Raw genomic sequence first — 26,676 nt, forward strand, 5'->3', positions numbered from 1 at the left:
TACCTTTCAAGATCTAGGCTACCTTTGAAGAAAGCACAATAAAATAAAAATCTTCCCAGTTTGAGGCTTCATATGCCCGAACACCGACCTGCCCACAGAGTCCTTGCACAATGGAAATTGAAAATTGGATAAAAATGACTAAAAAGCAGCATATATACTAAAATAAACTTCAAGTAGCACAAACTCCTTGTTCTCCTTGGCTGACAACTCAGAAGTGTGTCCGCCTCACATCTACATAATGTAAATGCACTTAAGTTGAGAGTGAGCTGCATTCAAACGAGCCTTCATTTCTAAGTGATTGCACCATTTGGATTCAAAGCATAATGGAAATGCTGAAGTCCTCTCTTTTGTAGAGGAGAGAGGACTTTTTAAATATATGTCTGGCATTTCATTTGGGTGAATCACAGCTGCATGAGTGTGAAACAAAATTTGGCAGACAGACACTACAGCACAGAGCTAGTATGACTTAACACACTCTCTGTATCTGATTGTTTCCATGTCAAGAAATGTGAAGCAGAAGATTAGATTTCCCTCAGTTGGGTTTGCTTCATTTCCAGTTATTGTTACGAACTCTATGACAGTTACAGTCAAAATCTAATCAAGAAATGCAATTTATTGCAGTCTATGGGGAGCAAATTCACAAAAACTCTTTGTAATTTGTCTGTCTGAAAAAAATTTTAATGGGTAGGATGTGCATGGTTCCCATTTGCCAACTAGCATGCTGCTATTTTTGAAGCAAGGGGAATAGTTCCCCTAATTATGTGTTAATGAGGCATACGCTGAAATGTAATACACTTGCTGATGAGTTAAATAGAGTCCTAGAGGAACACACACATGCAAACACACTTTACATGTCTGCAGGCCTTTAGAATGACTGAAAATAACCTCAGGTCAGAATCTTTTAGCACTATGCTCATGAATCATGTTCTGACTATTATTTGAGTAACACATTGCAAGACTAATGGCAAAAACACAAGTTTACACAGATTAGTATGACATGCTTATGGCTTATTATTATTCTTTTCAGTGCTTGAATGGTACCTTGTTAAGCTCTTAAAGATTGTAGGTCTATATGTGGGTCCACAATGTCATTTCCTCACTTATATCTAATTTATTAGCTTCATGGTAGCTACTGAATAGTTGCTGAATAAAAAAATAAAAGTCTTGAAATAATAATAATATATCAATTTTATCAGCTCCACTTACCATATAGGTGCACTTTGTAGTTCTACAATCACAGACTGTAGTCCATCTGTAGTCCGGATCATTCTCAGGACTGCAGTGATACTGACACAGTGGTGGTGTGTTAGTGTGTGTTGTGCTGATACAAGTAGATCAGACACAGCAGTGCTACTGGAGTTTTTAAACACCTGTCACTGCTGGACTGAGAATAGTCCACCAACCAAAAATATTAAGCCAACAGCATCCTGTGGGCAGCATCCTGGAAAATCTGATGCAGGACCAACCACATAGGTGTGTCTAATAGAGTGGACATTGAGTGGACAAAATTTGGCAGACAGTGATTAAAAACAAGATCAGACAGTGATTAAACAAGATCAGACAGTGATTAAAAACAAGATCAGCACTGCTGTGTCTGATCCACTCGTACCAGTACAACACACACTAACAAATCACCACTACGTCAGTGTCACTGCAGTGCTGAGAATGATCCACGACCCAAATAATACCTGCTCTTTGGTGGTCCTGACCATTGAAGTACAGCGTGAAAGGGGGCTATCAAAGTACAAACAGATGCACTACAGTCTGTAATTGTAGGACTACAAAGTGGACCTATATGGTAAGAGGAGCTGATAAAATGGACAATGAGTGTAGAAACATGGAGGTGATTTTAATGTTACGGCTGATATACATTACATCATATTATATTACATCATAGGCTGCAGAGAAGCTGGCATATTCGGGGGATTTGAATTCTATGTCAGTCATACTTCCCACATTTCTCTGCAACTAAGAAGAACCTTACTCAGAGGAGATTTATTGCACTCTCTGCTTGCTGAGAGGGGGAGCCTAAAGTTTGTTACACCAGTAGTGACCGTTAGCCGCCTTGTTATGGACAGCTATGCATGAAATGGTATTTCAGGATGGCCCAGCTGACATTTTCAGTGCTGGCTGTGATTGACAATAAGCCCTCTTAGTTCCAGGGATATTTAAATAAGAGTGTGTATATTTGTGGCCTTGTATTTAGCTCATTCCGGGGACCTAACGTGCTCAAGATGGTGAAAAACATTAAAGATTTTAAGGTGTAAAGACATTTGAGTGGTTTGGCAGCCAGACCAAAGGTTTCACTTTGGTTCCTAAGGTTATGGTCAGGGTTGGTTTACGTGTGGACATAGCGTTTAGCTACAGTAATACAAGTCAATGATTCCCACGAAGATAGGAATACAAATGCGTGTGTGAAGAGATAGAGCGAGAGAGAGAGAGAGAGAGAGAGAGAGAGAGAGAGAGAGAGAGAGAGAGAGAGAGAGAGAGAGGTTTTGATTTCGTGGCGCCTTATTCGGAGGTAGCCTGGCTCTACAAAACGGTCTAAAAAGGTAACCCCCACTGTTCAGTCTCTTACGGGTTAAATATGTAGCTTTTTGTATTTTTGTATTTGAAGACTGAACGTTAAAACCTCCACTCCACTCCTACTTCATAATCCCTCACCTACAGTTTGATAACTACGCAGACTTGGGCAGAAAAGACAAGGGAAAGCCGGGTCTGTCCATGTTTGGCTAGTTGTGAGGAGAAGCCTATAGGAGGGAGCCGCTGTGTTGCTCGTATAGCCTTTAGGACCGCGCAGACTCGGCGGTTGGTTGGGGCAGAGCTCGTGCAGCTAACCGCTCTTGAGGAGAGAGTCCGTTACAGACATCGGCTGGAAAGAAGAGAGAAGGAGGAGACGGCGGGCGAAACGCGTTTAAGCTCGGGCTTTAACAAGTTTTTATCTCGGCTCTGACAAGTTTTAGCCCACTTCCGAGAGGAGCTCGGTCTGTTTTCGCATACCACAGCCCTGAGTCTGGATGGAGTTTGTGAGGTGTTTCCCCAACACCGTCCAAGCCTAGCCGAGAGCGGAGTGCTTCTTCCTCCTTTCTTACTCTTTTTCTCCCTCTGAGGTAAAAAACCAGCCTTGCCTTCTTCAGTCTCACGGTCTCTGTTCTCGCCACACACGGTAAGGCTGTGACTCGGACCGGCAGCCTGTTTTCCGCTCCTCCGCTGTGGCTCCGCGGGTTTCAGTGAAAGTGTCCTGTCCACGATGAGCTCGGACATTAACATGTACCTGGGCCGGGAGAAGGCGGGCATCATGCGGAAGAGAGCCCATCTGCTGAGGAAAGGCTGCAGCTTCGAAATAACGAGGTGAGTTATTTGGGGAGGAGAGGGATGGAGATGTTCGCACTGGGGTTGTGATGGGCACCGGTGGGATAACACCATCGACCCCCTCAGTGGACGGCACCTCCAGCTTGTGGCAGCATTAGTGAAGCGCAGCTTTAGACGGCCATACAGACGAACACCGTGTAGCCCCCAGTACTCAATTAGGGGAACTCTCTCAGCTCGTTCGGCTCGAGAAGGACTTGAAAGAGTGCTGTGGGCGGATGGTGGATGGTGGAGGTGTTCATTTGACACTGTCTGTTTAAAAGTAACATTTAATTCAACATTTTTTCTGTAGTAAAAGACTTTATGAGAGAAAGAGTTTTTTCCTCCCCAGGTTGTTAGACGAAGCTTAAGTTACTATTCGCCAGCTTCTTGTTGGAATTTTCCCGTTCCACCTTAAATGGTGCAGGCGCCGGAGTGGAACTGCTGCGCCATTTAAGGTGGAACGGGAAAATTCACACAGTATTAGTGGTTGTTGGACGCTTCTTATTCGAGTTGGCCGCTCTGCCTTAAATTAGTGCAGCAGTTGGCGCCAGAAAGTAACGACCGCACCATTTAAGGTGGAACGGACTGTTCGAATGGGAAGCCAACTTCAACACACAAGCTTTGAGGGTCCGGGGGGTTCCCCTCCAGCCGAAAGAGGGAGCTCGAAGCCCGGGTGGGCGCCGCAGCCCGCAGTGTCCCCAACATTTTTACAGAAAAGTGGCCAAAGATGCTGCCAACCGGATAGTCGATGCTCACAATTTATGCGGTGGGGATTTTAGTGCGCTGAAATATGGCGCATTTCTGTCAATAGTGCCGCAATAGTTTCGGTTTATGGATTAGAAAGGTCATCTCATTAACAGATCCAGACACAGCACAGCAACAACAGCGCGCGGGGTGTCGCAGTACGGAGTGTGGTGTGTGTGTGTGTGAGAGAAAGAGAGAGAGAGAGACAGAGAGAGAGAGTTTGGCTCTGTGTGAGTGTGTCTCTCTCTAAGGCTGTATGTGTGTGTGTCTGTGTCTGTATGTAACGTGTATGGCTGCATCAGTAGTGTTCGAGCATGGCTACAGTGTTGCTTGTGCACGTATGTGTGATTGTATGTGCGAGTATCAGTGATGAGTATATGTGCTTGTATATGTGATTGTGTGCTTTTGAAGCAGTGTCTGTGTGTCTTGCGTCAGTGGTGTGTGTGTGTCTGGGTGATTGAGTGTTTGCTCTGGATCAATAGGGCTCTCCCGCGGAGCTGCACCGCTCCCACCCGCAGCGAGTCTATCAGGCCCTGTACCAGCCATAGAAAGACTTTCAGATGCAACTGATGTCTCACACAGTGGCCGCAAGCAATTACAGACGTCTCGTCCCATCCTCCACTTCTCTCAGCAACAAACTTCACCTTCATTCACAATAAGTATAGATGTAAGCAGCAAATGCAGTGAAACACTCACTGGGCAGATACAGTCTTTATAAACTGGCTTTGAAGTACAGCTGCACATTAAATCGTATTTGTATAGTTAATGTGATATCAGTTTCAGCGATAAACACATCGTTAAGGCTTGTGATGATAAAATGGATTAATACTACAGCAGAGGCCGCGTTTACGAATGGGAATGTAGAGGACTCATTTTTTTACGTTCTTATTAAGATATTTAGCGGTATTTATGTCGTTTGGTGGAGCAGTTTGCATTTTTAGAGAGAAGCAAGCTTGACAAGCTTTACGCTTGTTGTCTTGGCACTAGGTGGGCGAGCTGTACAGATTTAAAGAAGGTGAAAATCTGTCTGACAAGAGAATGTGATGCTGTCTATAAATAAAACTAAAAAATAATAAAAAAAAAACTGGTGGAATCAACTTGGTCAGCTAATGTTAGGTAGACTGTGTTGATCGGTCTGTTTTGATGCTTTTCCACTAACCGTTAGCATTGGTGATATTACTGCTCAAACACTGAATTAAATTAAACAATGTCATGTTGGTCAGTTTACATAAGAACACTGACCTGGACAGACACTGGACAGTTGGACAGGCATTACAACATTGGACAGTGTACAAAATAGCATTAACATTAGAAAGAGGGAAATGTAAAAAAGTGAAAAATCGCATAATACAACCAAAATCCAGGAAGGTAAAATGGACTACATTAACTTTACTCTTAAAATATTGACTATATTCTAGTAAACATTAGACAGCTGAACTTATCTAACCTTGTTTGGTAACTTCTCACGATATCCTTAATTTACCTTTGTAGTCCTGCAGGTAATTCTCAAAGAAAAGCATATAGCCCCTGTCAAGCTTTCTCCTCTCTGAAAGGAGACAGATTTAATAAATGAATGATGTCTTTGTGGAGAAATTTGGTAAATTTCTTAATAAGGATGTAAAAATAAGAGTCCTCTACATCAGAGAGGAGAACTGCATTCTCATTCGTTAAAGCCAATGCTGCGGTATGACGAATTCTGCTGCTTCGAATGTGGGAGTGTGAAAAGGGTCTATTATCGCGCACGTCGCCAGAGATACGTATTTGGGAACCCTGGCAGGCTCCACGATCAGTTACAAAACACGTGCACATCTCAAAAACAATCCTGAAGTACTAGCCTTTAAAAATACTTTTTTCACTCTCAGTGTTGTGGGTCACAACAAACTTGCATCACCATAAGGAGCATGTAAGGAATAAAATATGTAATTTTTGTAGGCCAATACACAAAATAAAAAATACAGATCTGTTTTTATAGCCTTTATAGAAAAAGATCTTCATGGGATGCCGATTGTTTTTTAGCCTTATAGTGCACCATAGAGAAGAGTCCACTCGTGGCCCATCCAGTCAGACTTACAATATTTTATAATGTTTTTTGCTTTTCATATTATCCTGATATCCCACAGCTTTATTGAGCATCTCATTGTATGTCCAGCCCTACCTTGAACTTATCTGTTAAGTTTTAATAGTTTCAGTTTAAATGTTATTCTATTTTAAAGAGGAATTTTTCCAAATGTCTGCATTATTCAGTTGCTAAGTTGTAAACAAAGTCATTCAGTGTCTTTTCATGGGAATTGGTGCAGACAGAAGCTTGCTGACTCTGATTTCTTTACAGATCGGAAATGTCAGTTTTTTTGCTCCAAACACGCAAACGGCAACCGGTTAGTTTATTTTCATTTCTGCTGACATGACATAAATAGCGTGAGTCAGGTACGTGCACTCACATTGTATTTGACCGCTGCTGCTGCTGGACCTGTACCAAAATGTCATAGCACAATTCTGCATGACTTACTTGAAAAGTCACGTCTTACTTTCAGTGTAGTACTTTGATTCATGTTATATAAATAGGCAACTTTAAATTTAACGAAAAAAATAGTTTTAAGGCCAATTTAGCCTGTTAAACAGCAAGTTACTTATATTACAACTTTGGCTAGTAGAAAGTACTAGAAATAAATTAGTTTCATGCGTTCATTTAGCCCATACAGTGCGAGGTGAGCTTAAGGTTAAAAAAAAAACAAAACAAACAAATACCACAAAGAATGCCATTGGCCAATTGCCAATTTCTTCCTTATCCTACCCACCCAGAGAGAGCGAGGCCAATTGTGCTCTACTGGACTTGGATGGCTGGAGCATCACCAGGAATCGAACTTACGATCTCTTGATGATAAGGCCAACGCTTAGATGGTTGCGCCACTCAGGAGCCTGCCATTGGCCTATTTTGATGTAAAAAATCAGAATTGGCCTAAAAAATGACTGACCGGTGCATGGCTAATCAGTAATGGTAAAACAATGGCAAATCAAAAAAAATATCAGGATATAATTTTTAAATAATTGCCCTGCATTTCCCTTTCCATCATGAATGCATTTTAAAATTAGTTTTGAGGAGGTTTTGGCCTAATACCTATCATAGAACAATGTCTCAGGCATCAGGCATGTTCAATAGTCATTTTGTATAATAATAATAATAATAATAATAATAATAATAATTATAATCACCACCACCACTGTAAAAAGTTGCATACTAAAACATACTGTGTTTCTCTAGAATGGAGCATTTCACATGAAACCGCTCTGAATGACTTTGTTGACACTTTAATTGTTTATTACACAGAAATCAGTGTTTAAAGCTCTGTTTACTACATTCCCCTTTGATTCAAATCATTAACAGCAGTTCAAGTGCAGTTGAGGTGGTACTGGGCGGTACTAATACATTCAGCATTACAGTATTTACTAAATGTATCATGGCATCATGATATAAGACAATATTTGAGCTAATGAACACGTACTGGTACTGTAATGCTGTAACTTGAACTGTTTTGTTCTGTTTTCTTCTCTTAAATACCAAAGGGAACCTTATACGTTATTGTAAAATTAATAGAAACTAAATTTCCAGAAAGCAAATTTACTATTTGTTTGTGTTTTAAAACTGAAAATGAACTGTTACGTGACACCAACAGTGACACAGTGATGTATCGCACATTGCACAGTGTACCTAAACGTTCAATACCTTTCAGTACTGCAGTGTGGTAAACAAATAGAATGTTTTTTATGATATGGGTGGTGTGATAGTTAGCAAGAAGGTGTAAAGGGGTCTCTCCACAGACAGGAGAAGAGGGAATCCAACATTAATCACAGTGGTGGTGAAAAAAATGCAATAAAATAGAAAACCTAGAAGGTCATCATTATAACTCTACATATGTATACTCAATGTACGTATAATCTATGTACCTTCACGTGTTGGGGATGCAGTTCCAGGACTGTCCTTAAGTAAACTGCCAAAGTAGACCACAATGAAAGTAGTTGGGCTACAGCAAAACAAATGTAAAGAAAAAAGCAGTTAGATAGACTTGAACTATGATTGATAGCAGGGTTTTTCATAGGAAGGATGCTTGTCGGGGTTTATTCAGTAAAAGCTTCCCTCCTTAGCTTAGCAGCCTTATTTTATTAACAGTGAAAGCGGTAAAAGTGACCATGTCATCTGGCAGGAAGCAACAATTGGCTCTTGAAATAAGTCAGTTTGATGTACAGTGTAAGCATGGTTAAGGTGTCCATCCAAGGCCATACAGTCCACATATGTTAATGAAGCTGCAAAAATAGCTCATTTTGAATTAGTCACGGTTTTGATGTCACAGCTACCCACTCCACAGCAGTTTAGACACTCATTCACACTGAAGTGATAAGGAGTGTTGTTACTACAAACAGTATGTAGCAGAGGTGGGGAAACAATCACACATGCTCTTGGCTGTTGTGGAACAAATGTATCATTGCAGCCTTCCTAAGAATGCAGACCTCCAAAAGAAGTGGCTGTGGTTATTTTTTTTTCTGCCTGAATGTAGCAGGTGGTTCTACACATTGAAGCACAATACAGAACAGGCAAGCACAGCAGAGGTCATTTGCATACATCGGTCTTACAAGTACATCCTGTTCAAGTCTAAAGGATTAATAGAGGCTGGAAATTAGTCATGGTGAAAAGGTTTAAGACTGTTTTTATTACTTAAAACCAAGCAAACATTATAAGCCGACTTTAGGGGAAAAAGGTACAAGAATATGAGACGTTTAAGGGTAATTAAAGTACTGTAGGCTGTACTAAGAAAAGGAACAAAATAAGTCACAAAGTTGCTTAAAGACATTTATTAACCTATGGTACCAATTGCGTCATCACCAAGGCTTTTTAATCCAGGTTAAGAGTGTAGTGTAATGCAATAAAGTGTGGAATTTACCCAAATTTTTGTGAAAGGATTTCCACAGCTTATACATGGAACTCCAAGGCAACGGCATACGGCATTCGTCTTATGTTTTAATACCTATGGACTCCCAAAGGATTATGGTATACTGCCATGTGTAGCACTGACCTCATAACAGACCTCATTACAGTTGGCCTGTGTGGTTTCAACAGTACGTTCAGTGTGGAAAGTATCCATACATTATGCACACCCTATGTAAGACTTTACATTTTTAAAGGTCTAAATTAGTCTACTTCCCTTTCAGTGTGACTCATGGCTAGAGCAGTTATATAAATAATGTGTGCTGTCTATTTATTGTTAATGGACATATGAGCATTACAGTATACATGCTAGTCGACACGTCTTTTTATAGTCATGTGCTTGTTACAGAACGTTGGGCTAATTGTTTACATGAAGGCGGACTTGGCCTGACTGATTTGTACCAACTTGTAGGCGTTACATTTTTAGTTCTTACACAAGCCAGCATAGCACAGACTTCTTTATCTAAAAGCCCACAGTACTGCCACACTATTGTAATCACTTTTTAAATAGTGTTTATGCAAAGCCATGGACGTCTGACCTGCAAGGATGTCGTGTTTTAAGCAGGCAGACAGTCTTAAAGAAAGAGCTGTTGGTGAAAATGAAGCGTGGGCGGGCAGGCCGTGCGCCTGGAGAGCCTTTGAATGTCACACACGATGCTGTATTTTAATTTGAGCTTCCTTTCTTCCTTTTAGCAGCATACGTAGAAAGCGAGGTGTATATATATATATATATATATATATATATATATATATATATATATATATATATATATATATATATATATATTTATTTGAGTACCTTCAATGCCAGTTGAAGGTCACACAGCCCACTTCTGCACTGGATTACATTTGTTTTTTATTTTTATATATATATAAAACCACAAAGCTTAACATTCACATATTGCCTTCAGCTTGTGTAAGTGGTGATTCATATGTGATTGGTTAAATTAGTGATTTAACTTTGTATGTGATTCAACATACTGCCAGCTGACTAGGTGCATTCTGACTAACTTTAATATTCAAGTGTCTATAAAAGTTAATGAACAGATATTTGGTTAACTGTAATAAAAAGCAGCAACAAAAAGGGAAAAAAAAACAGACTTTGACTAAAATTAGTGTAAGGCTGCAGATTTGCTTTTTGGTTGATCGCACTGGTGTTAGGAGGCTAAAGTTTAAAAACGTTTCATTACTCAAAAATAGCTGAGGGAAATCGGTAGGTTTTTGTGTCGGCCTAAAAGTACAACTAACTGGAACGGTGTTGGATGCTGAAGAGGACTTCTACACAAGATATTTTCACCTCAGTGGCCGATCGGGGGAAATATATTTTCCCTGTTTCTCGGGCTAGCTTACATCAGCTAGAGTGATTAGCATTGCTAGCAAAAAATATGTGCTAGAACTGGCCACTATATCTCTGCATCTCTGCCTTCTAAGTAACATCCTCATCCTTGGCAAAGTGCTCATGTTAAGGCACTTGTGTTTTATAGGGAAGTGTAATACAATATATAGATACTCACAAATATGAGCAAAACAGTCGCGTTTTACTGTCCTGTTTCAACGTAACATCACTGCATTATTAGCCTGTATATTATCTCTGTCTTCCTGTGATGAAATAGCTTAGTAATTTCAGTGTTGAATTACTGGCTCCTCGAACAGTTAACAGAGGACTTGAGTACCTGTGCACATCCTGACAGCTGACCTGCAGAATGATAATTCAGAGCAGCACAACTTTATATTGTACAAGTTAGGGCTGCTCGATAAATTGTATTTTTACTGTTGCCGCAATATGAGTTTCTGTGATAAACATATCACACATTAGAAGCTTATTGTTCTCACGCTCAGTGTTGTGTAGTAAAATGCATAGACTTTATGGAAAAATATATGAAGCTGTACTGGCTACGGTCACAACAGTATACATGATAAGGAGCTTTTAAGGAAAAAAATATGTATTGATTCATTTTTGTAGATCTGTACTGAAAGAAAATATATACAGATATACAGGTTTATTTGTTGTAGGCTGACCTCAAACAGGAATAAAAAAGGCTGTTTAGGAGCTCTTTCAGATACACATCAATACGGTTATGCCTATATTGATATTAAATATACTTTTACATTGTGTTTTAACGCACCATGTAAAAGTATATTTAAGTATGTTAAAGTCATTTTACAGCATTTAGCATGTGGTAGACATGTTCTAATAGTTAGGGTTGTATTTATTTTTGTATGTATTTTTATTAGAATAAAAAGCTGCATTGGAGAAAAAAAAGATCCATTTTTACTCTGGTCTCTTCTGCATGTGAGGCAATCAGGAGAAACGGTACAGAATAAAGTTCATTCATTGGTTAATCTTCTTCTATTGTGTGCATGAGTGAAATGAATATCTTGTACTAGCTGTTGTTAAGGCCTGTATAATTGTTATTAGTCATGGACCACTTTCAGTTTTACAGACCTGCTTTAGTTTGCAGTTGCATTGTGTTATTGGTTTGTAGCTGCTGTGATTAATGTTTAGCAGTTAGCGTTTATGTTTGTGCTGTTTCATGTCGTAATGCTGTTAAAAACTAAACAGATGATGTTACTGTGCTGTGTGTGTTCTGCAGCACGTTAGTGAACATTTTATTGTTCACTGATAATTTTACAGCCGCATACCCTCACAAACATGTGTCCGAATACCGACTAACATTACTGCCTCCTGGGCTGCTGCTGCCCTTGAGATAAGTGCAGAACGTTCAGTCCTCTACCTCTCTATGCTCTGACCAGCACCTTAGAGTGAACTACACCTACAGTATAGTCCTTAGAAGCATAGTTAAAGTGTTCATAATTCTTGTTCTCAAAAAAACTTGACTCTGGCAAATTAATATTAATGTTATCATTTTCATGATTCTCCCCAGCATCATTTATTTACATTAATGTGCAAAAGTCCTAACCACATAAACACATTATTTAAAACCATTTATTTTGGCAGTAGGTGTGTTTTTGTGGTTGAAACATATATAAATATAAATACAGTAAAAAGTAACAAGAAGTTATTTTTTTAATCTTTTGAGCTTGTTTGTAGACCAAAGATTGGTTCCAGATGTCTCCTTGATGCCCTCAACCATCACATGTATTTCTTAAATTGTAGCGTTACACCGATACTGATACCTTATCAGTATTGGCACTGGTACTGGCACTGTATTGGTGGATGCGTGCATGTGCGCCAGTAGGCGGACTAAACATTTTGGCGTTATGAACCGAGAAGCAGCAGTAAAAATGCTCATGGCAAGATCTGCAATGCTGGAATATTGTGGAAAGGCTATGATATTAGGTGATAGACCGATAAGAATTCTTTCTAAAGTATTAGTTTCATTTACACCCGATACTTAAGCCAGCTAACAACATACACAAACATACAAAACATGCTACCAGCCCTTTACCTGAATGGCTAAGCCAGGTTCTTTCATTATTTCACTCGTCTCCTACTATGTAGTCAGTTACAGTCCGAGTTAATGTTAGTTCAGGTTGTTATTGAGGGACTGAATGTTTGACACATGCATGGAAGAAACTGCTGATCTCTTGGGGTAATGATAGACTTTAGGCTTGATTTAGCCTTTAGCATAGCAGCCCCCTAGGTGGACTCGTGTTTCCACCATCTCTGCCGCCTCACCACAGCTGCAGGGTCTCGCGGCCTGTTGCTTCAACCAAGCTGGAAAAAATGCTGAAAGCCACTGGTCCTGACAGCGTAAGTGACTGTAAAATTTACTGAACTCCAGCAGAGTCTGACGCTCATAGACATAAGCACGAGGGTATGGGGTGCATGTATGAGACAAAGACTTAAATTTGGATGTGAAGTAACATTTAGCACCACTTTTGCTGAGCTGGAGAAGCTGCTGCTTACGTGTGTACAACGCAGTTTTATCTGTATATTGTTCAGTTCTGTTTTAAACTATTTTACATTTTAAAAATAATTTACATTTACTTAAATTGTTAAATATTATTGTTATGACTAATTACATAATATTAAATACTAAATATACATAGTAAACAAAAAAATAGTATTTCTTAAACATAAAAAGTTTATTAAACAGTGGAACTCTGACATACAAAGTTGCTGACTGACCCAGGCCTACTTATAACTCACTTGCTCTCATACTCACACACTTTTAGCACGCTAAAGATTTTCCACAAGGCAGAGCTTTCAGTGCTTTGCATCAATGGCATTGTGGCCTTGTTCTTTTAAATATTTCCCTATATAACTCTGCTGAGAGTTTGCTAGATACATCAGCTACTCGTGTCCCAACATTCTCTGCAGTTCTATGGCACTCTTATAGTCAAAAATGTATTAAAAATGTTACAGTCCTTTACTATTGATTTCATTTTGCCCCCAAACAACTCATACCTTATTCTAATATCTGATTAAATAGACAAATTCTTAGATACATTCATGAGAACTGTTTGGACAGGGTTATATTTACATGGGGTCCTGGGGTAATTTCCTTATTTACAGGAGCTCCTAGGTGATTTTGTTTCCATCTGGATAAGTTATGTCAATGTTTTTCTCCTTTATAACAGGGCGAATTACCTTTTAACCAAACTCAGCAGTCATCTGATAAATTTAGTCTTGTTTGGATACAAGTCCCTTTGATTTTGGTGGATTTTCCCAGCAGATGTTGCATTGCGTTGGAAAAAATAGTTTTTTGGCTGCTGCTGCTTGCCATATTAACTCTTCTAGTGCATATCCATATTAAACGTTTTCCAAATTGCAAAACACTGGTTGCTTTGAAAGTGTTTTAACCATTTATTTGATCTGGGTGGTAGTTTATCAGAGAAGCTTGATCTCACAAGTTGATCAAAGGGGGAATTATAATGGCAGCTACATGTATAAAACACATGATATTACATCTAAGTACGTAGAAATTACAGCCCAAAACTCACACCTCCTGTAGTAATTTTGTTGCTATACAGATGCATAAGTTTTATTTCTGAGGAAATGTGTAAATTTCATTTTTACAGACGTCTTCTTGAAAAACCAGTCCGATCCGAATAGGATTATGGACTCCTATAGCGTCTGGGGTACTTCCGTATGTGTGTGTGTACAGGGATGAAATGGATGTAGTCATCATAGTTTGATCCTGTCTGAAGATTTGCTGGTATGTCTGATGTCTGTTAAAGCTATTTCTCCACCACGTGTGCACACACATGTGCACACCCTCACACAGACCTCTTTTTGTTTCACACACATGAAGCACTCTCTGTTTCCTCAGTTTCACTGACTTAATGTCTTTTTTGCCTTTCTGCCAAGGTTCACTGGCAAAACACCTTTAATGGGAATTTGAAGTTTGTCGCCATAAATTATTCAAGGTGTTGAGAGTTTGGTGCCTTTTTGTCATTGTAAGCCAATCAGTGAGCTGATCAATCTGTCATTCAGTCCATCAGCCAGTCCATCAACTCAGCAATCGATACTGCAGTTAAAACTGGCCGTGTGCCTCTGAATACTCAGTGTATGTGTGAGAGAGTTCTCTTTTTCTCTATTTCGGTTTCTAAACTTTGCAGCCATGGCCAGATATACATTTTAAGACCATTACAGTTTTTTTTTTTTGCTCACTTTCTCCACTTTCTGCAGATTTCTCAGTGATATTACAGAATGCAAATACGTATGAGCCTTCATATTTGCTGCCACAGAGATGAATCTGATCTGGACTAGGTCTTAGGCCAATGTGAACATTTTGAAACCTATACTGATACCGACTTTAAGAACCTAAAAATCTGATAGCTGTAAACTACACTCTAAAATTTCTTAAACTGCAGATACAAACAGGAGAAACTCAAAAAGTCATAAATAATATACATATAAATCATGTAAAAAAACATTATACTTTTATGTTAAAACTTATCCTTAAAGTTGGCAAATAACACAAATTCCCACTATGTTCAATTTTCAAACATGAATTCTCTTAAAGGCAGACACTGAGTTGTTTGGTTGCTCATTCTTATATAACATTTTAATGGACACTATCAGTGCTTTATCGAATGGATTTCTGCCAATGCTGATAAGTCTGTGGAACTTCAAAATCAGCCAGTCTATTGCTTAGTGTCATGGTTTCCCTTTCCTGGCCCTGTCCTTTCCAGTCTTCTCTCAAGCCCCCTCAAGTCCCTCATTATTTGTCTTTCCACCTGTGTATAGTTTGTTACCCCCCCTTTCTAAGTGTTTAGTCTGATGTGCTATGTAGCCCTCATGTTTCTGTTCCTGTTGTATGTCCATTTTTTTTTTTTAATACTTCATTTATATGAAGTAATCACTTGCACATATGTCCTGCCTCAAGTCTCAGTTGATAACAGTTGCGCTAATCTAAATTCACATGCTCAGCTCAACATAGATGTTTGGCTATTATGTTCCCTTTTCTAGGGATGTGGCTACATAGAATCACCTTTAATTTATATTTGTATTACAAGTTACACTGGAAAGAAACAGTTACAGACTGTCACATTAACAAGGATCATAATTGTATAACTTAACTTTTAAATACTTAAACAGGTGACAATAATAATAATAATAATAATAATAATAATAATAATAATAATATCCTAATAGTAATAATGATAATTATTTTTATTAGGATGTTACTATATATTTTTTTATTAGAACAGTGAAAATTGCTGTGATATAACCGACTCTTAATGTCAACAGTGGACAGTTCTTCAGCAGATGCCTATTTTTTGTATGTTTTATACTGAAGAATAAATATGGACAATAGCTGATCATGTTATGCATTCAAACCTTTAATGATAAAACTGCTTCGGATGATGAAGCCATTTCTGATATGTGCTGAATCTGACCTTCCATTTACAGACTGAGAGAACGATGTACACAGAGAGGCAGAGACGGGAGGAGAGGGAGACTGAGGGAGCTCTTAGTGTTGAGTGTGTCAGGGTGGGGATGAGAGACACTCTGTATGAGTCATAAAGTGTGCATTCTCGATTGAGTACAAGTGTGTGTGTGGTGCATGTTTAAACACATACCACAACTTCTTGCCAGCAACATTTTCTATTGAGAGAGGTCAAGCTACAACTAGTACTTATCTGCACTGCTAATGATTCTTAACAAAACTCTGACTTTGCTGATAACAATTGTGGTGTAACTACAAAAATAAATCTGAATATCTGATGCTTATTTAGTTAAACAAACAAAGATTCAAATTGTCACAGCTTATAAAACCTTCTACCTGACTTCAAAATTCTTCAAATAAAAGTAACTAAATAATGTAAACGCCATCTCATTAGGGACAGGCAGATTAACAGGGAGATGAGGACATTGTAGCCCAGCATTTATCATGTTAAAAACAAATAGAAAATGTGTTATAAATCATGTTGCTTGTTTCAAGGGGCATAAGGTCATATGTTACTGAATAAAACTCTTCACATGTATGTTTTAGGTTTGGTTATGGATGCTTCTCCCAATCTGAATCAAATTAGTGTGTGCCTGCAGGTAGTGTAAAGTATCAACACAGTCTTAGCCTATTTAGATACGGAGTTGAAAGTTTCAAAAGTTTCAGTATTGAATTGTTAACCACATTGTGGTACTGGAATAGCATTGAACTTTCAGTACCACACTAGCCGTGTCTGTCTTTCTCTTTGGCCTTTGAATAGCCTGGCCTGCGGCTGTAGCCTTCTGATAGTACCATTGCTATGGTTGACGCTAATCACTCTCAGCTGTGCGGCCTGCGGTCCTCTAGCCCGACCGCCTCGTTCGCAGAGAAAAATAGAGGGGGAAATCAGGCAGAGGAATAAAAGAGCGAGTCTCGCTCTGATTACAGCTCTGTGTAAACTTGCACTCCGCTCCCCACATCTGCTTCCATTTAAGGCTGAAAGACGCATACCTACACATTAGTGTTTTTCTCTCCAGGAAGCTTCGCTAGGGGAATACCAAACTTTTCTTCCCGTTATAACCCAGCTGAACTGCGACCAACATAAAAGGGAACGAGATTTTGTCGTTTGCCTCACTGCCAGTTAAAATGCTAGTGGTTGACTTTTTACCACAAGGTACATTCACATGGGGAGTGTGCAGTGTATATAAGGCAATGTGGGCACAGGAGGCCATGTTGTGATAGTGTAGGGGAGTTCTTATGTGGGAGTACATATGCATACATATGGGAAGAACACGCATAGTGGAAGAGCTATTTCTGGGAGTTTGATCCGAATGGTCTGTGAGGCTCATTGTTTAATATTGGTAACTGAGTGTGGCACGTTACAGTAAATTCCACCAGTTTTTCAAAATGTATGCATAATTCAATCATCAAGATGTAAACAGAGTCATTCAGAGCAGTTTGATTTCAAACAACTCATTGTAGAGAACCTTACAGACTAAGATTTCTTTACAGTGGTAGTCATAGAAACCAGGGGTCACAATGTCTACAACACAAACATAGCCATTGTATTTACTGTCCAGAACCACCTGTGAACCGGCAATTTAGCTTACAAAAGTGTAAAAATATCTGCTTTACATCACTCTACTCTAGTTCTGTTTGTTTATTTAACAAGAGCTGCATTTTATGGACAACATGATCTAGGTAAATCTGTCTGTGGAAGCCAGTGAAAGCACATCCCATAGAATCCAATTGGGCCTCAGTGCAAGTTTGACAGATTTAAATACATGCTGTTTCAGTGGAGGAAAGATCAATCCAATACTGGACTATGGCCTTTTACAGCATAATTTTGGGTCCCACTGGCAATCACAAGGGCTTTTTGCATATGAAAAGTATTTCAATGTTTATTAGACTGTATGTTTTTAAAAGTGTGTGTTTGTTCTGCCAGGAAGCTCAGCTTCTGCATGTGATGACTGGTGGAGGGACTGACAACAAACTGCCAGTACCGTACTGTCATGTGCATAGCTGACATCAACTTAAAAATAGTCTACCGTATTACATAATCGCCTAATCACAATTGGGTGCATTATTATGCATTATTATATATTATTATACCATAATTGGGTGCACTGGGTTGAGGCGAATAAATGTAACTAAAAGAAAACAATAACAGTAAATGCATTCACTGAGACATCATGGGGCTTATGAAAACAAAAAAAGTTATAACTTCTAACTTGGTGTAGGATGTAAGGTGGCTAATCAGCCAATTTGGCCACTTTCAGCTTGTATTTTAATAGTTGTTAAAAAAAACAAATGACAACTAAAGCTAAAATTTCAAAGCCCTATTATCGTTAATTATCAGTGCTGTAGGAGAGTCATTTGTAAACTAGCAATGGCATTGCCTGCTTAATGTGCAGTTTTTATGATCTTTTACCATCACCTTTTGGAAAATACTGTAGAAAAGAAAAAAGAATTCTGTCATTTTCTTTTACTTTCCTATCTTTTATAGGTACACGTTAACAGTAAAGCCTCTAATAACGATTGTGTGTAATTTAGCAGCTATATTTGTTTTTTTTTAAGCAGCAGGCAGACATTGCTGATGTAGTTGACCTTATTTTGGAGGACTAGCTAGAAAATGGATGCACTACCATTCCAAAGTTCAGGATCAGTGTTCTCAAAAATTAAACCTATATGATGCAGATAAATGTATAAAATGATTCTAATATGCTAATACTGTGCGCCTTCACAAATTTCAAATAATTAGTGTTACGTGTCCAGAACGATGAACAGATCTGTAGACTGATAAATTCCTATAACACTAGGAATTAAGTTACAAAAAATATCCAGAATGCTTTGTGTGTCAAAAGGTGGTCAAATCTTGAGGCAGTGACAGAAAATGATTCGAAGTAGATAATCACATTAAATTGTTTATCATGTCTTATTTTTTTACCGTTCTCAAAAATGCTGAAACATCATAATTTACTGAATATATATCAACATCTACACGTGATTCCAAACTTTTGAATGGTGCTCATTGTTTGCCATTAGATTATCGCCACCTGTGCTTCCCGTGTCAAAAAGCATCAGCTGCCACTAAATTAAAGAACCAACCTCTACCCAGTCTGTCAATGGAAAAATGGATCTAGGTATTATTTGGGAGATCTTTCTCAGCACAGTGGTATAGTAGGGACATGTGTGTTGTGCTTGTACAAGTGCATCAGGCACAGCAGTGTCACCGTCACTGTGGGTTTGAGAATAGTCCGCCATCCAAAAATATCTAGCCAACAGACGTCCTGTGGTTAGAAAATGACCACTGATGAAGGACTACAGGATGACTAACACAAATTGTACATGGAAAAAGATGAGATACAGTTTGTAACTGTACACTTACAAGGTGTCTAATGAGTGGATAGTAAGTGGTAATTAGGGGTAGAGTGTGGCTGTCAAATTGTGCAGCAACAGGCTACAGTCAGTAATTATATACCTGTATATGGTAGGTGTTTCAGATTAAATGAGGTGTTTCATAATTAAATTGAGTGCAGGTACACAATTACCTAATACCCAATACCTAATAAGATGGCAGATAGAGTACTTAACATCTAAGCAGCTAAAATGATTTTGGGACAAAAGTCACAGGCCATAGTTCCCGGCAGTTTCAATTGCTTGACTGTAAAACCTGATTCTGTAATGAGCAAAAGGAACCACTAGAGGACATAGTGGGTCAATAAATTGTGAATCAGTAGACCATGGGCTCTGGGCAGAAGCTGCTGTCTTGGGATGCCCTATGACCTTCCCCATAACTGATTTTAAATCTTAACCTTCTAAATTAATACAAGAAACTGCACTGAACACTGATCTCTAACACCTGTTTGATGAAAAGCAAGGGCAAGTGTACATTCCATGGTTTCAGACCGACAGATTGGTGGCCCAGTCACTTTATTTGTAATAAAACTAAGGCAAGAGGTTGGAATTACTTTACTGCTTTAGACTTGCACATTTCTAAGAAAACATTTAAAACATGTTTGCTTTATTTCTTGTAGTTGATTTGCTTTTGTAAGAAGTTTAGATGACCTTATGTCTGTAAAGTTGCCCTCCTGCAGTGATAGGACCCCTGTATGGCCTGAGTTTTAATGTCTAAAATGTCAGCATGCCATAGACTGGCCTCAGGAAATGTCACTCTGTCCGACACACGCTATGAAGGATGGCCCTACTTTTTAACATAATCAAAGAGCTTAACCTTTCAACTGCACTCAGCCAAAAGCAGCCTGTGTATGTGTGTGCGTATCTGCGTGTGTGTGTGTGTGTGCGCGTGTGTGTGTGTGTGTGTGTGTGCCAGTCCTACTAAGCCTAACTTTGCCTAGCATGCTTTGGCATTTAGCTTTCGGACAATACTAAGAGACATAGACTTTCATGATGACACTTCCTGTGTCATAGATCTCTCACCTTTAAATCAGAAAATTTTATAATTGTTCATTTGTCTCAGGGATTTGAAGCTCAATCTTTGTCAAATAAATGAACATAATAATACAGTTGAGTAGGAGTTGTGGTTGTAATATGCTGTCACCTTTAATTTGTCTGCAAAACTATACTTAACCTAATCAGAAAGAACAGAATCACGAATGCCACAAAAACTTTGCTGTCTGTGGCCTTTTTTCAGAGGCCATTTTGCCTGTTGTCCAACTGTACGAGCTGTGAGAGCTAAAACATGACAGTGTTTTTCTAAGACCCGAAGCCGTTTTGTCTGATCTCTGAAGCCTGATGCTGTGGTCTAAGGATGTTCTAAAACGTACAGTGTATTTTAGGTGGCATTTTGTACAGGTATGATATCTGCCTGCTGTGCATGCGCAAGAGAACAGCTGTGTTAGAACAATCTCATCTACGTTAGGTACAAAAATGTTGTATTAATGTAGGATCACACATCATGCAACACGTTTATAGGTGCAGTTTTTCACGTTTAGGTATACTAGTGTCTTGCGATGGCTTGCTTGAATAAATCAATAAAGGCATACAATTTATTAAACCGGCGGAAAATGGGTTTTAACAGTCACTGGGGGGCTGTTACCACGGTAACTCTGTTAACCTTCACCGGGCACAGGCCATTTCATGTCCACAGGCCTCTAAAATCAGATTATACCATTCTGAATATCTTTAATTTCTGTAAAAGGGGAGTTGGAATAAAGGCCCATGCCAGATACTTATGAAAGTGCAATATAATAAAGCACTGTGTGGGGACGGATATTTAGAAGGTCAAATGTCTAACATCTGTGGCTATTTGTTTTACCCAATATACATAAAAGTTAATAGTTTGGATTAGCTTAGACATCTCTTTTGTTAAACTTCTCCAGTTTTGCATCATGCAGACGAAAACTGTTGCTTATCCATATGGATTGCACCAAAGAATTCACAATAATTAGAGAGATGCTGTGTCACGCAGAGGTCTTGATCTCACATCAGAAATACTAAAGGTGTGGAGTTTGTATGAAAATTGGATTAATAGTATGTGTACATGCACACACACTGAATATTTAACATTATTCGCCTGTGTAGGGCGAACAGCAATGATTGACAAGTAACCTAATGACAATGCTTCATAGGTCATAATCGCCATGCTGGGTAGAGAAGTGATGAACTAGAGAGGACAAATTAGATGTTAAACAGCTTGCTAAATAACATTAAAAATGTAAATAACATTAAAAATGTGATGTTTGATTTCTTTAGAATTATTAAACTTATTAAAACAGTGGATTAGAACAAGGCATTAATAAGCCGTTACAGTGCAGTAGAGTACATTTTCCCCTGTCTATGTGGTGTTTCCCCCAGTGTGACATACTGTCTGAAGAGAATTTCTCAGTATTTTATGTCCCCCAGACATGTGCAGAATTCCAGAGTGCGTCCGCTATAACAGTGGAAAATGCCTCGTGTTTTAATTGTAAAGCAAGTGGACTTGGATTTGTAACTCATTTACTTGCGCATGTTAAGAAGTCAAAAACAGCAATTAACCCACACCAGGAGGGACTGATGAATGAAATGTACATGTTTGCTGTCACAACTTTGCATTAAAACTTTTCATTAAATCAGTTCAGCCCAAAACAACCAAACAACCAAAAAAAAAAACAGAACATATGAGCCAAAGACAACATGGAAAGTAGATATAAAATGCAGAACATGATGCGTATTCATAAAGCACACATCCTGATATTTTAACAAGAAAATATTGTGCTAATTGTTTTCAGATCACCCAGGCCTGATAAATTAACAACATAATATGTATGGCCGAACGATTTGGAGAAAATATCTAATTGTGATTTTTCTAACCATGCAATTGTGATTTAAACACAGTTATTTTCTATAAAAGAAGCTCCAGGTCTTTTTTTTTTTTTGCCAAGAACACCAACACCTCCATTTTTTCAGACTCCAGGTTTCTTTGGTGAATGTAGTGTGCCAGACTGCCAGTTCACAAGTTCTGCATTATTGGGTCAAATGTCCTGTCTTACAATGTCAAAACAACATTGAATATAATTAAAATTGGAGCTCTTGCAATTTGAAAATTGCACAAATAGTGATTTTGATTTAAAAACATTTAATCATTCGGCCCTAATAATATGTGTGGTCTGATGGCATAGTGTGTCAACAGTTTGAACCAATTTGTTGACAATAAAAATACAGCATGTGCTGTGCTGAGAAATGTGATATCACCTTGTTGGTTGCAGTACTGCAACTAAATCTTTAGCTGTTTGTGTCAGCTAGTGATTGTATTAGAGCTGAGGTCAATACGGGCATTTTAGAACTGGACCTGATCTATGTGGGAAAACATCGTGCTGAGACTGATCTTGGCAAGCAAACACACAATATGTTCATGGGATTTCATGTTAACTCGATCTCTACTCCCTGGGGTGTGTTTGTGTGTGCACGTAAGAGGACAGGATAACTAGAGGTATTATGGGCTTTCCACATAAGCGTTCAAGCAGTGCAACACAAGTGCATTACAAAATCTCGTACAGGATAAAATATAAATGAACATACAGTACTGAGCAGAGGTCAGAGACCACATTCAGTTATTTAGTCAGTAGTAACTGGAAAAAAAAACAGGAGTTTCCAAAACAGGACTTAAAAACACTTTTGAAAAATATAGAGAAAATAGGTTTCCCAACAACCGTGTAAGACCTGGTAGACCACCGAAACTGGCACCATAAAATAAACAGTACTTGAAGCTTACGACTTTAACAGCTAGGAGAAAATTGAGCTCCACATTCGCTACAGATCTGCAAAATTCACAGGTGTTTCTGTCTATCCTTCCACTTTAAGATAACTCAACGCTATGAGTCTGAAGGGATGTGTAGCTGTCACGAAGCTGTTACTGAGAAAATAGACAAAAAAGCAGAAACCAGTTACCAGCTACCATTGTATGCAGCTACCAGTGTATTCAGAACTATGGATAGTCCACCCTCTCCGGAGAGTCCATTCCTCAACATCATGGAATGTTATTGCCATTACTTGGATTGTGAAGGAAATGCAATCAACTTTTAAGGCTGAACTTTAAAGGTTTGGAAAAATATAACTGCAGGTTTCATTGAACAACTGAAAGCAAGTCTCCCGAAAAGAAAACTGAAAAAAGGCAATGGTAATGTGTTTTTCTGTTAAATATATGTTTTTTGCTCTTTTTTGGGGCTGAAATGGATACATTTTAAATGGATCAGTGGTACTTAATGGCTCTTTTGATTAGAAATTACATGTTCTGTGTGAATTTTGAATCTACATGACTTCCTAAAACATATTATGTGTTAGTTCTTGTTTGACAGTGCCAGCCTAATGCACCACAACTCTAAAGAGAGGATAGGATAGGACAGTATGGCAGGACATGATTGATACAAAAACCAGGGTGAAGTCAGTTTAAGCCACGCTTGGCTTTGATATTGGGTCGTTACAACTGTAAAGATCCAGTATGGGGGATAAACATAGATTTAACCCATATACTTACTCTGGAGGCAGGCCTAGATTTGCCCCCACAGTAAGTACATGGGTTAAATTCTGTATATTCCTCAGTGTTGAATCTTTTAACAATGAGAATAAGAATGTTAACATGAGGCATTCTCAGCCCTTACAGCCATTTTTTTATACACAGAACGTCCATTTTAGTCTTAGACCAGTTTGTCTTGCCTGTTTCTTGACCAGCTGCACTCTTAAAAAAAGAAGGTTTTCCAAGGGTTCTTTAATAAAGAAAATGGTTCTATATAGAACCATGAACACTTAAAGAACCCTTTGCATGATTTTCTTTGCATTGTGAAAGGGTTCTTCAGACTGATTGAGAATGTGCTGTAGATGGTTCTGTATAGAACCTTTTTGAAAAGGGTTCTGTATAGCACCAAAAAGGGGTCCAGTATTTTTACAAGCCTAAGAACCCTTTTTTGTACTATATAGTTTTGCTAAGAGTGTAGGTTAATTCTGAATATTCATTTGCATCACAAGTCTGTTGCTGTTGTCTCTCAACATGACACCAAAAGTGTAAATGCCAGTAGGCCATGACATGATGAGGCTAAATTGTCATATTCAAACAATATATATTAAAATCAACAGTTTGATACCTTAAGAAGTAAGAAGACAGTAGTAATGGCAAATGACCTAGTGGATGGCCAGCGCATATTTTCAATGCTGAAGAAAAGCTTCTTTTCACCTGTTGAGCAGATGTTGAAGCTGTTGAACAGATGAGCTCCAGGATGTGGGCGTAAATGTGTCAAAGCTACTATGAAGAGATGATCATACCAGCATGACCTCAGAGGATTTACCACAATTGCAAACAACTGGTAAACCTCAAGAAGGCTTTCCAGTTTAGGCCAGATTTAGGCTTCTTACGGTGTCAGAGTCTGATAGGATGGTTAGCCCATGACTTTTCCAGAATCCTTATTAAAATGCATAGGCGACTCCTATAAGCTTCTTAAACCAGTGGTGTTCAGCTTGTTTGAACCACCATGTGTGCTCTGTTAACCCTGACGTAACTTCTGTTGACATTTCTCCACACATATTTAATAGCACTGGAAGGCTGCTAACTGCAGTCCCTGTTGTAAACACATACTACATTGCTATATGAAATATAAAATTCTGTACTGTTCCATGAGTTAGTAGCACACACAACGACTACCAAATACACTAAAGAACATTGCTTTACCGACCATAAATATACAAAACAATAGAGAGGCACTGATACCAATTTTTCCTTTCCGATACTGTTGACCTGATTAGTATCAGCCAATACTGAGTACTGATATCGATACTAACTCTATCTAACCCGACTCACCTATAAGTTCTGATATTTATACAATTACATTTTTTTAATATTTTCTTTTGGTAAAATCTATGTTCTACATCACAAATAAAACACACTAAGCTTGGCTAGATAGCATTTACTTGTTGGATTATATTAGATGCTTAAGAAAAGTTATTTTTGTATATTTACTGCATATATTTAGTATTTACTATTATATAATATAGTAATAAGAACCACATTTAACAACTTAAGTAAATGTAAAATATCTTTATTTTGCAAACTGGAGAGCTGGACAGTATACAGATAAACCTGTGGCTTTTACACATCAGCACACAGCAGCTTCTCTGGCTCAAAAACGAAGCTGAGTGTTGTTTCACATCCAAATTTCTCAAGTCATTTGTCTCATACATGCGTCTTGTTCACTTGTGCTGCATTTCTGAGCGTCAGTTCAGTAAATATCATTATCGCTCATGCTGTCAGTATTAACGATTTTCAGTGGGTTTCAGTGGGTTTGTGATGGGATTTTGTGGCTGGAGGAAAGGGACACTCAGTCTCCCGCTGTGTTTGTTACTGAACAAAAAATTCCATGCGATTCCTTGTATGTATAAATGTATACACTGTTGCAATGGTTTAGATCACATGGATTGGTAATGTAACTTAGAAAACAAATAGGCGAGGAGACGCAGCTGATCAAGGTGGTCCTGCCAAAACACTTTAGCATTCATGCTACAAAGTTATACCCCTGACCACATCTGAAGGTGGCTTGGGTGATCGGATTACATTGTGTCTCCGAGACGGACTGTACCCCATTTATGCTAGTGTTGTCCACATATGATCGGATCACCTAGAATGCATGTTAACGCTAGGTATAAACGGGGTCCCAGACATTGTCTGTCAGACTGCCAGAAAGCAAATAGTGCTTCACCACTCTAGAAAACGTGTTTCCACTGCCCCAGAGTCCAATGAAGGTGTGACTTGCACCACTCCAGCCTTCGGCTGGGTATTGGCAGCAACTTCACAATGTGATGCGTATCATGATTCAAGTGTCATGATGTAATGCAATGAAAGCGCACTCGATAGGTACAACAGACAGTTTTTGTAATTGTATACTGTTTGTAGAAATTGTATACTATTGTAAGATAATGAATAAATACAAATTCAAATAAAGAAAAAGAAAAAGGTGTAACCATAATGCTAATGATATAAGCTATTAACACTTACATCTGTGAAACGGACTCAAAAATACAGCAAACAAGGTTCGCACATCAGTATCGATTTACGTATTGCAACAAGTTTATCTGCACTATATTTTGTCGTCTCAATATTTTGGACAGAGCGCTACTCCTATTTCAACCAACTCTTGGCATTGCGCATTATGAACTTAGGCTGGCTTTACACATTGAAACATCTGTTTATTTTCTTGTCCATTAACTTGGTGAAATCAGTTTAAAAGTTAATGTCATTTAACAAGATCACTTGAGTTAAGGTGAGACACTTGAACTGTT

The 26,676-nt window shown here is 38.6% G+C and overlaps 1 protein-coding gene across 4 annotated transcripts in view; it reads left to right on the plus strand.

Annotated features, from left to right (window-relative positions):
- The first annotated feature begins 2,489 nt into the window (after window positions 1-2,489).
- garnl3 (GTPase activating Rap/RanGAP domain like 3) overlaps window positions 2,490-26,676 on the plus strand; it is a 93,031-nt gene continuing 68,844 nt past the window's right edge. For 2 of the 4 annotated variants that reach the window (XM_036579928.1, XM_036579933.1), the window contains exon 1: window positions 2,490-3,351. In XM_036579928.1, coding sequence (XP_036435821.1) covers window positions 3,251-3,351 — 101 coding nt within the window. In that variant the 5' untranslated portion in view covers window positions 2,490-3,250. The remainder of the gene's footprint in view (window positions 3,352-26,676) is intronic. The other 2 variants (XM_036579931.1, XM_036579929.1) reach the window with 1 other exon arrangement.

Source organism: Colossoma macropomum, unplaced genomic scaffold (assembly GCF_904425465.1).
Source record: "Colossoma macropomum unplaced genomic scaffold, Colossoma_macropomum, whole genome shotgun sequence".
Taxonomy (NCBI): domain Eukaryota; kingdom Metazoa; phylum Chordata; class Actinopteri; order Characiformes; family Serrasalmidae; genus Colossoma; species Colossoma macropomum.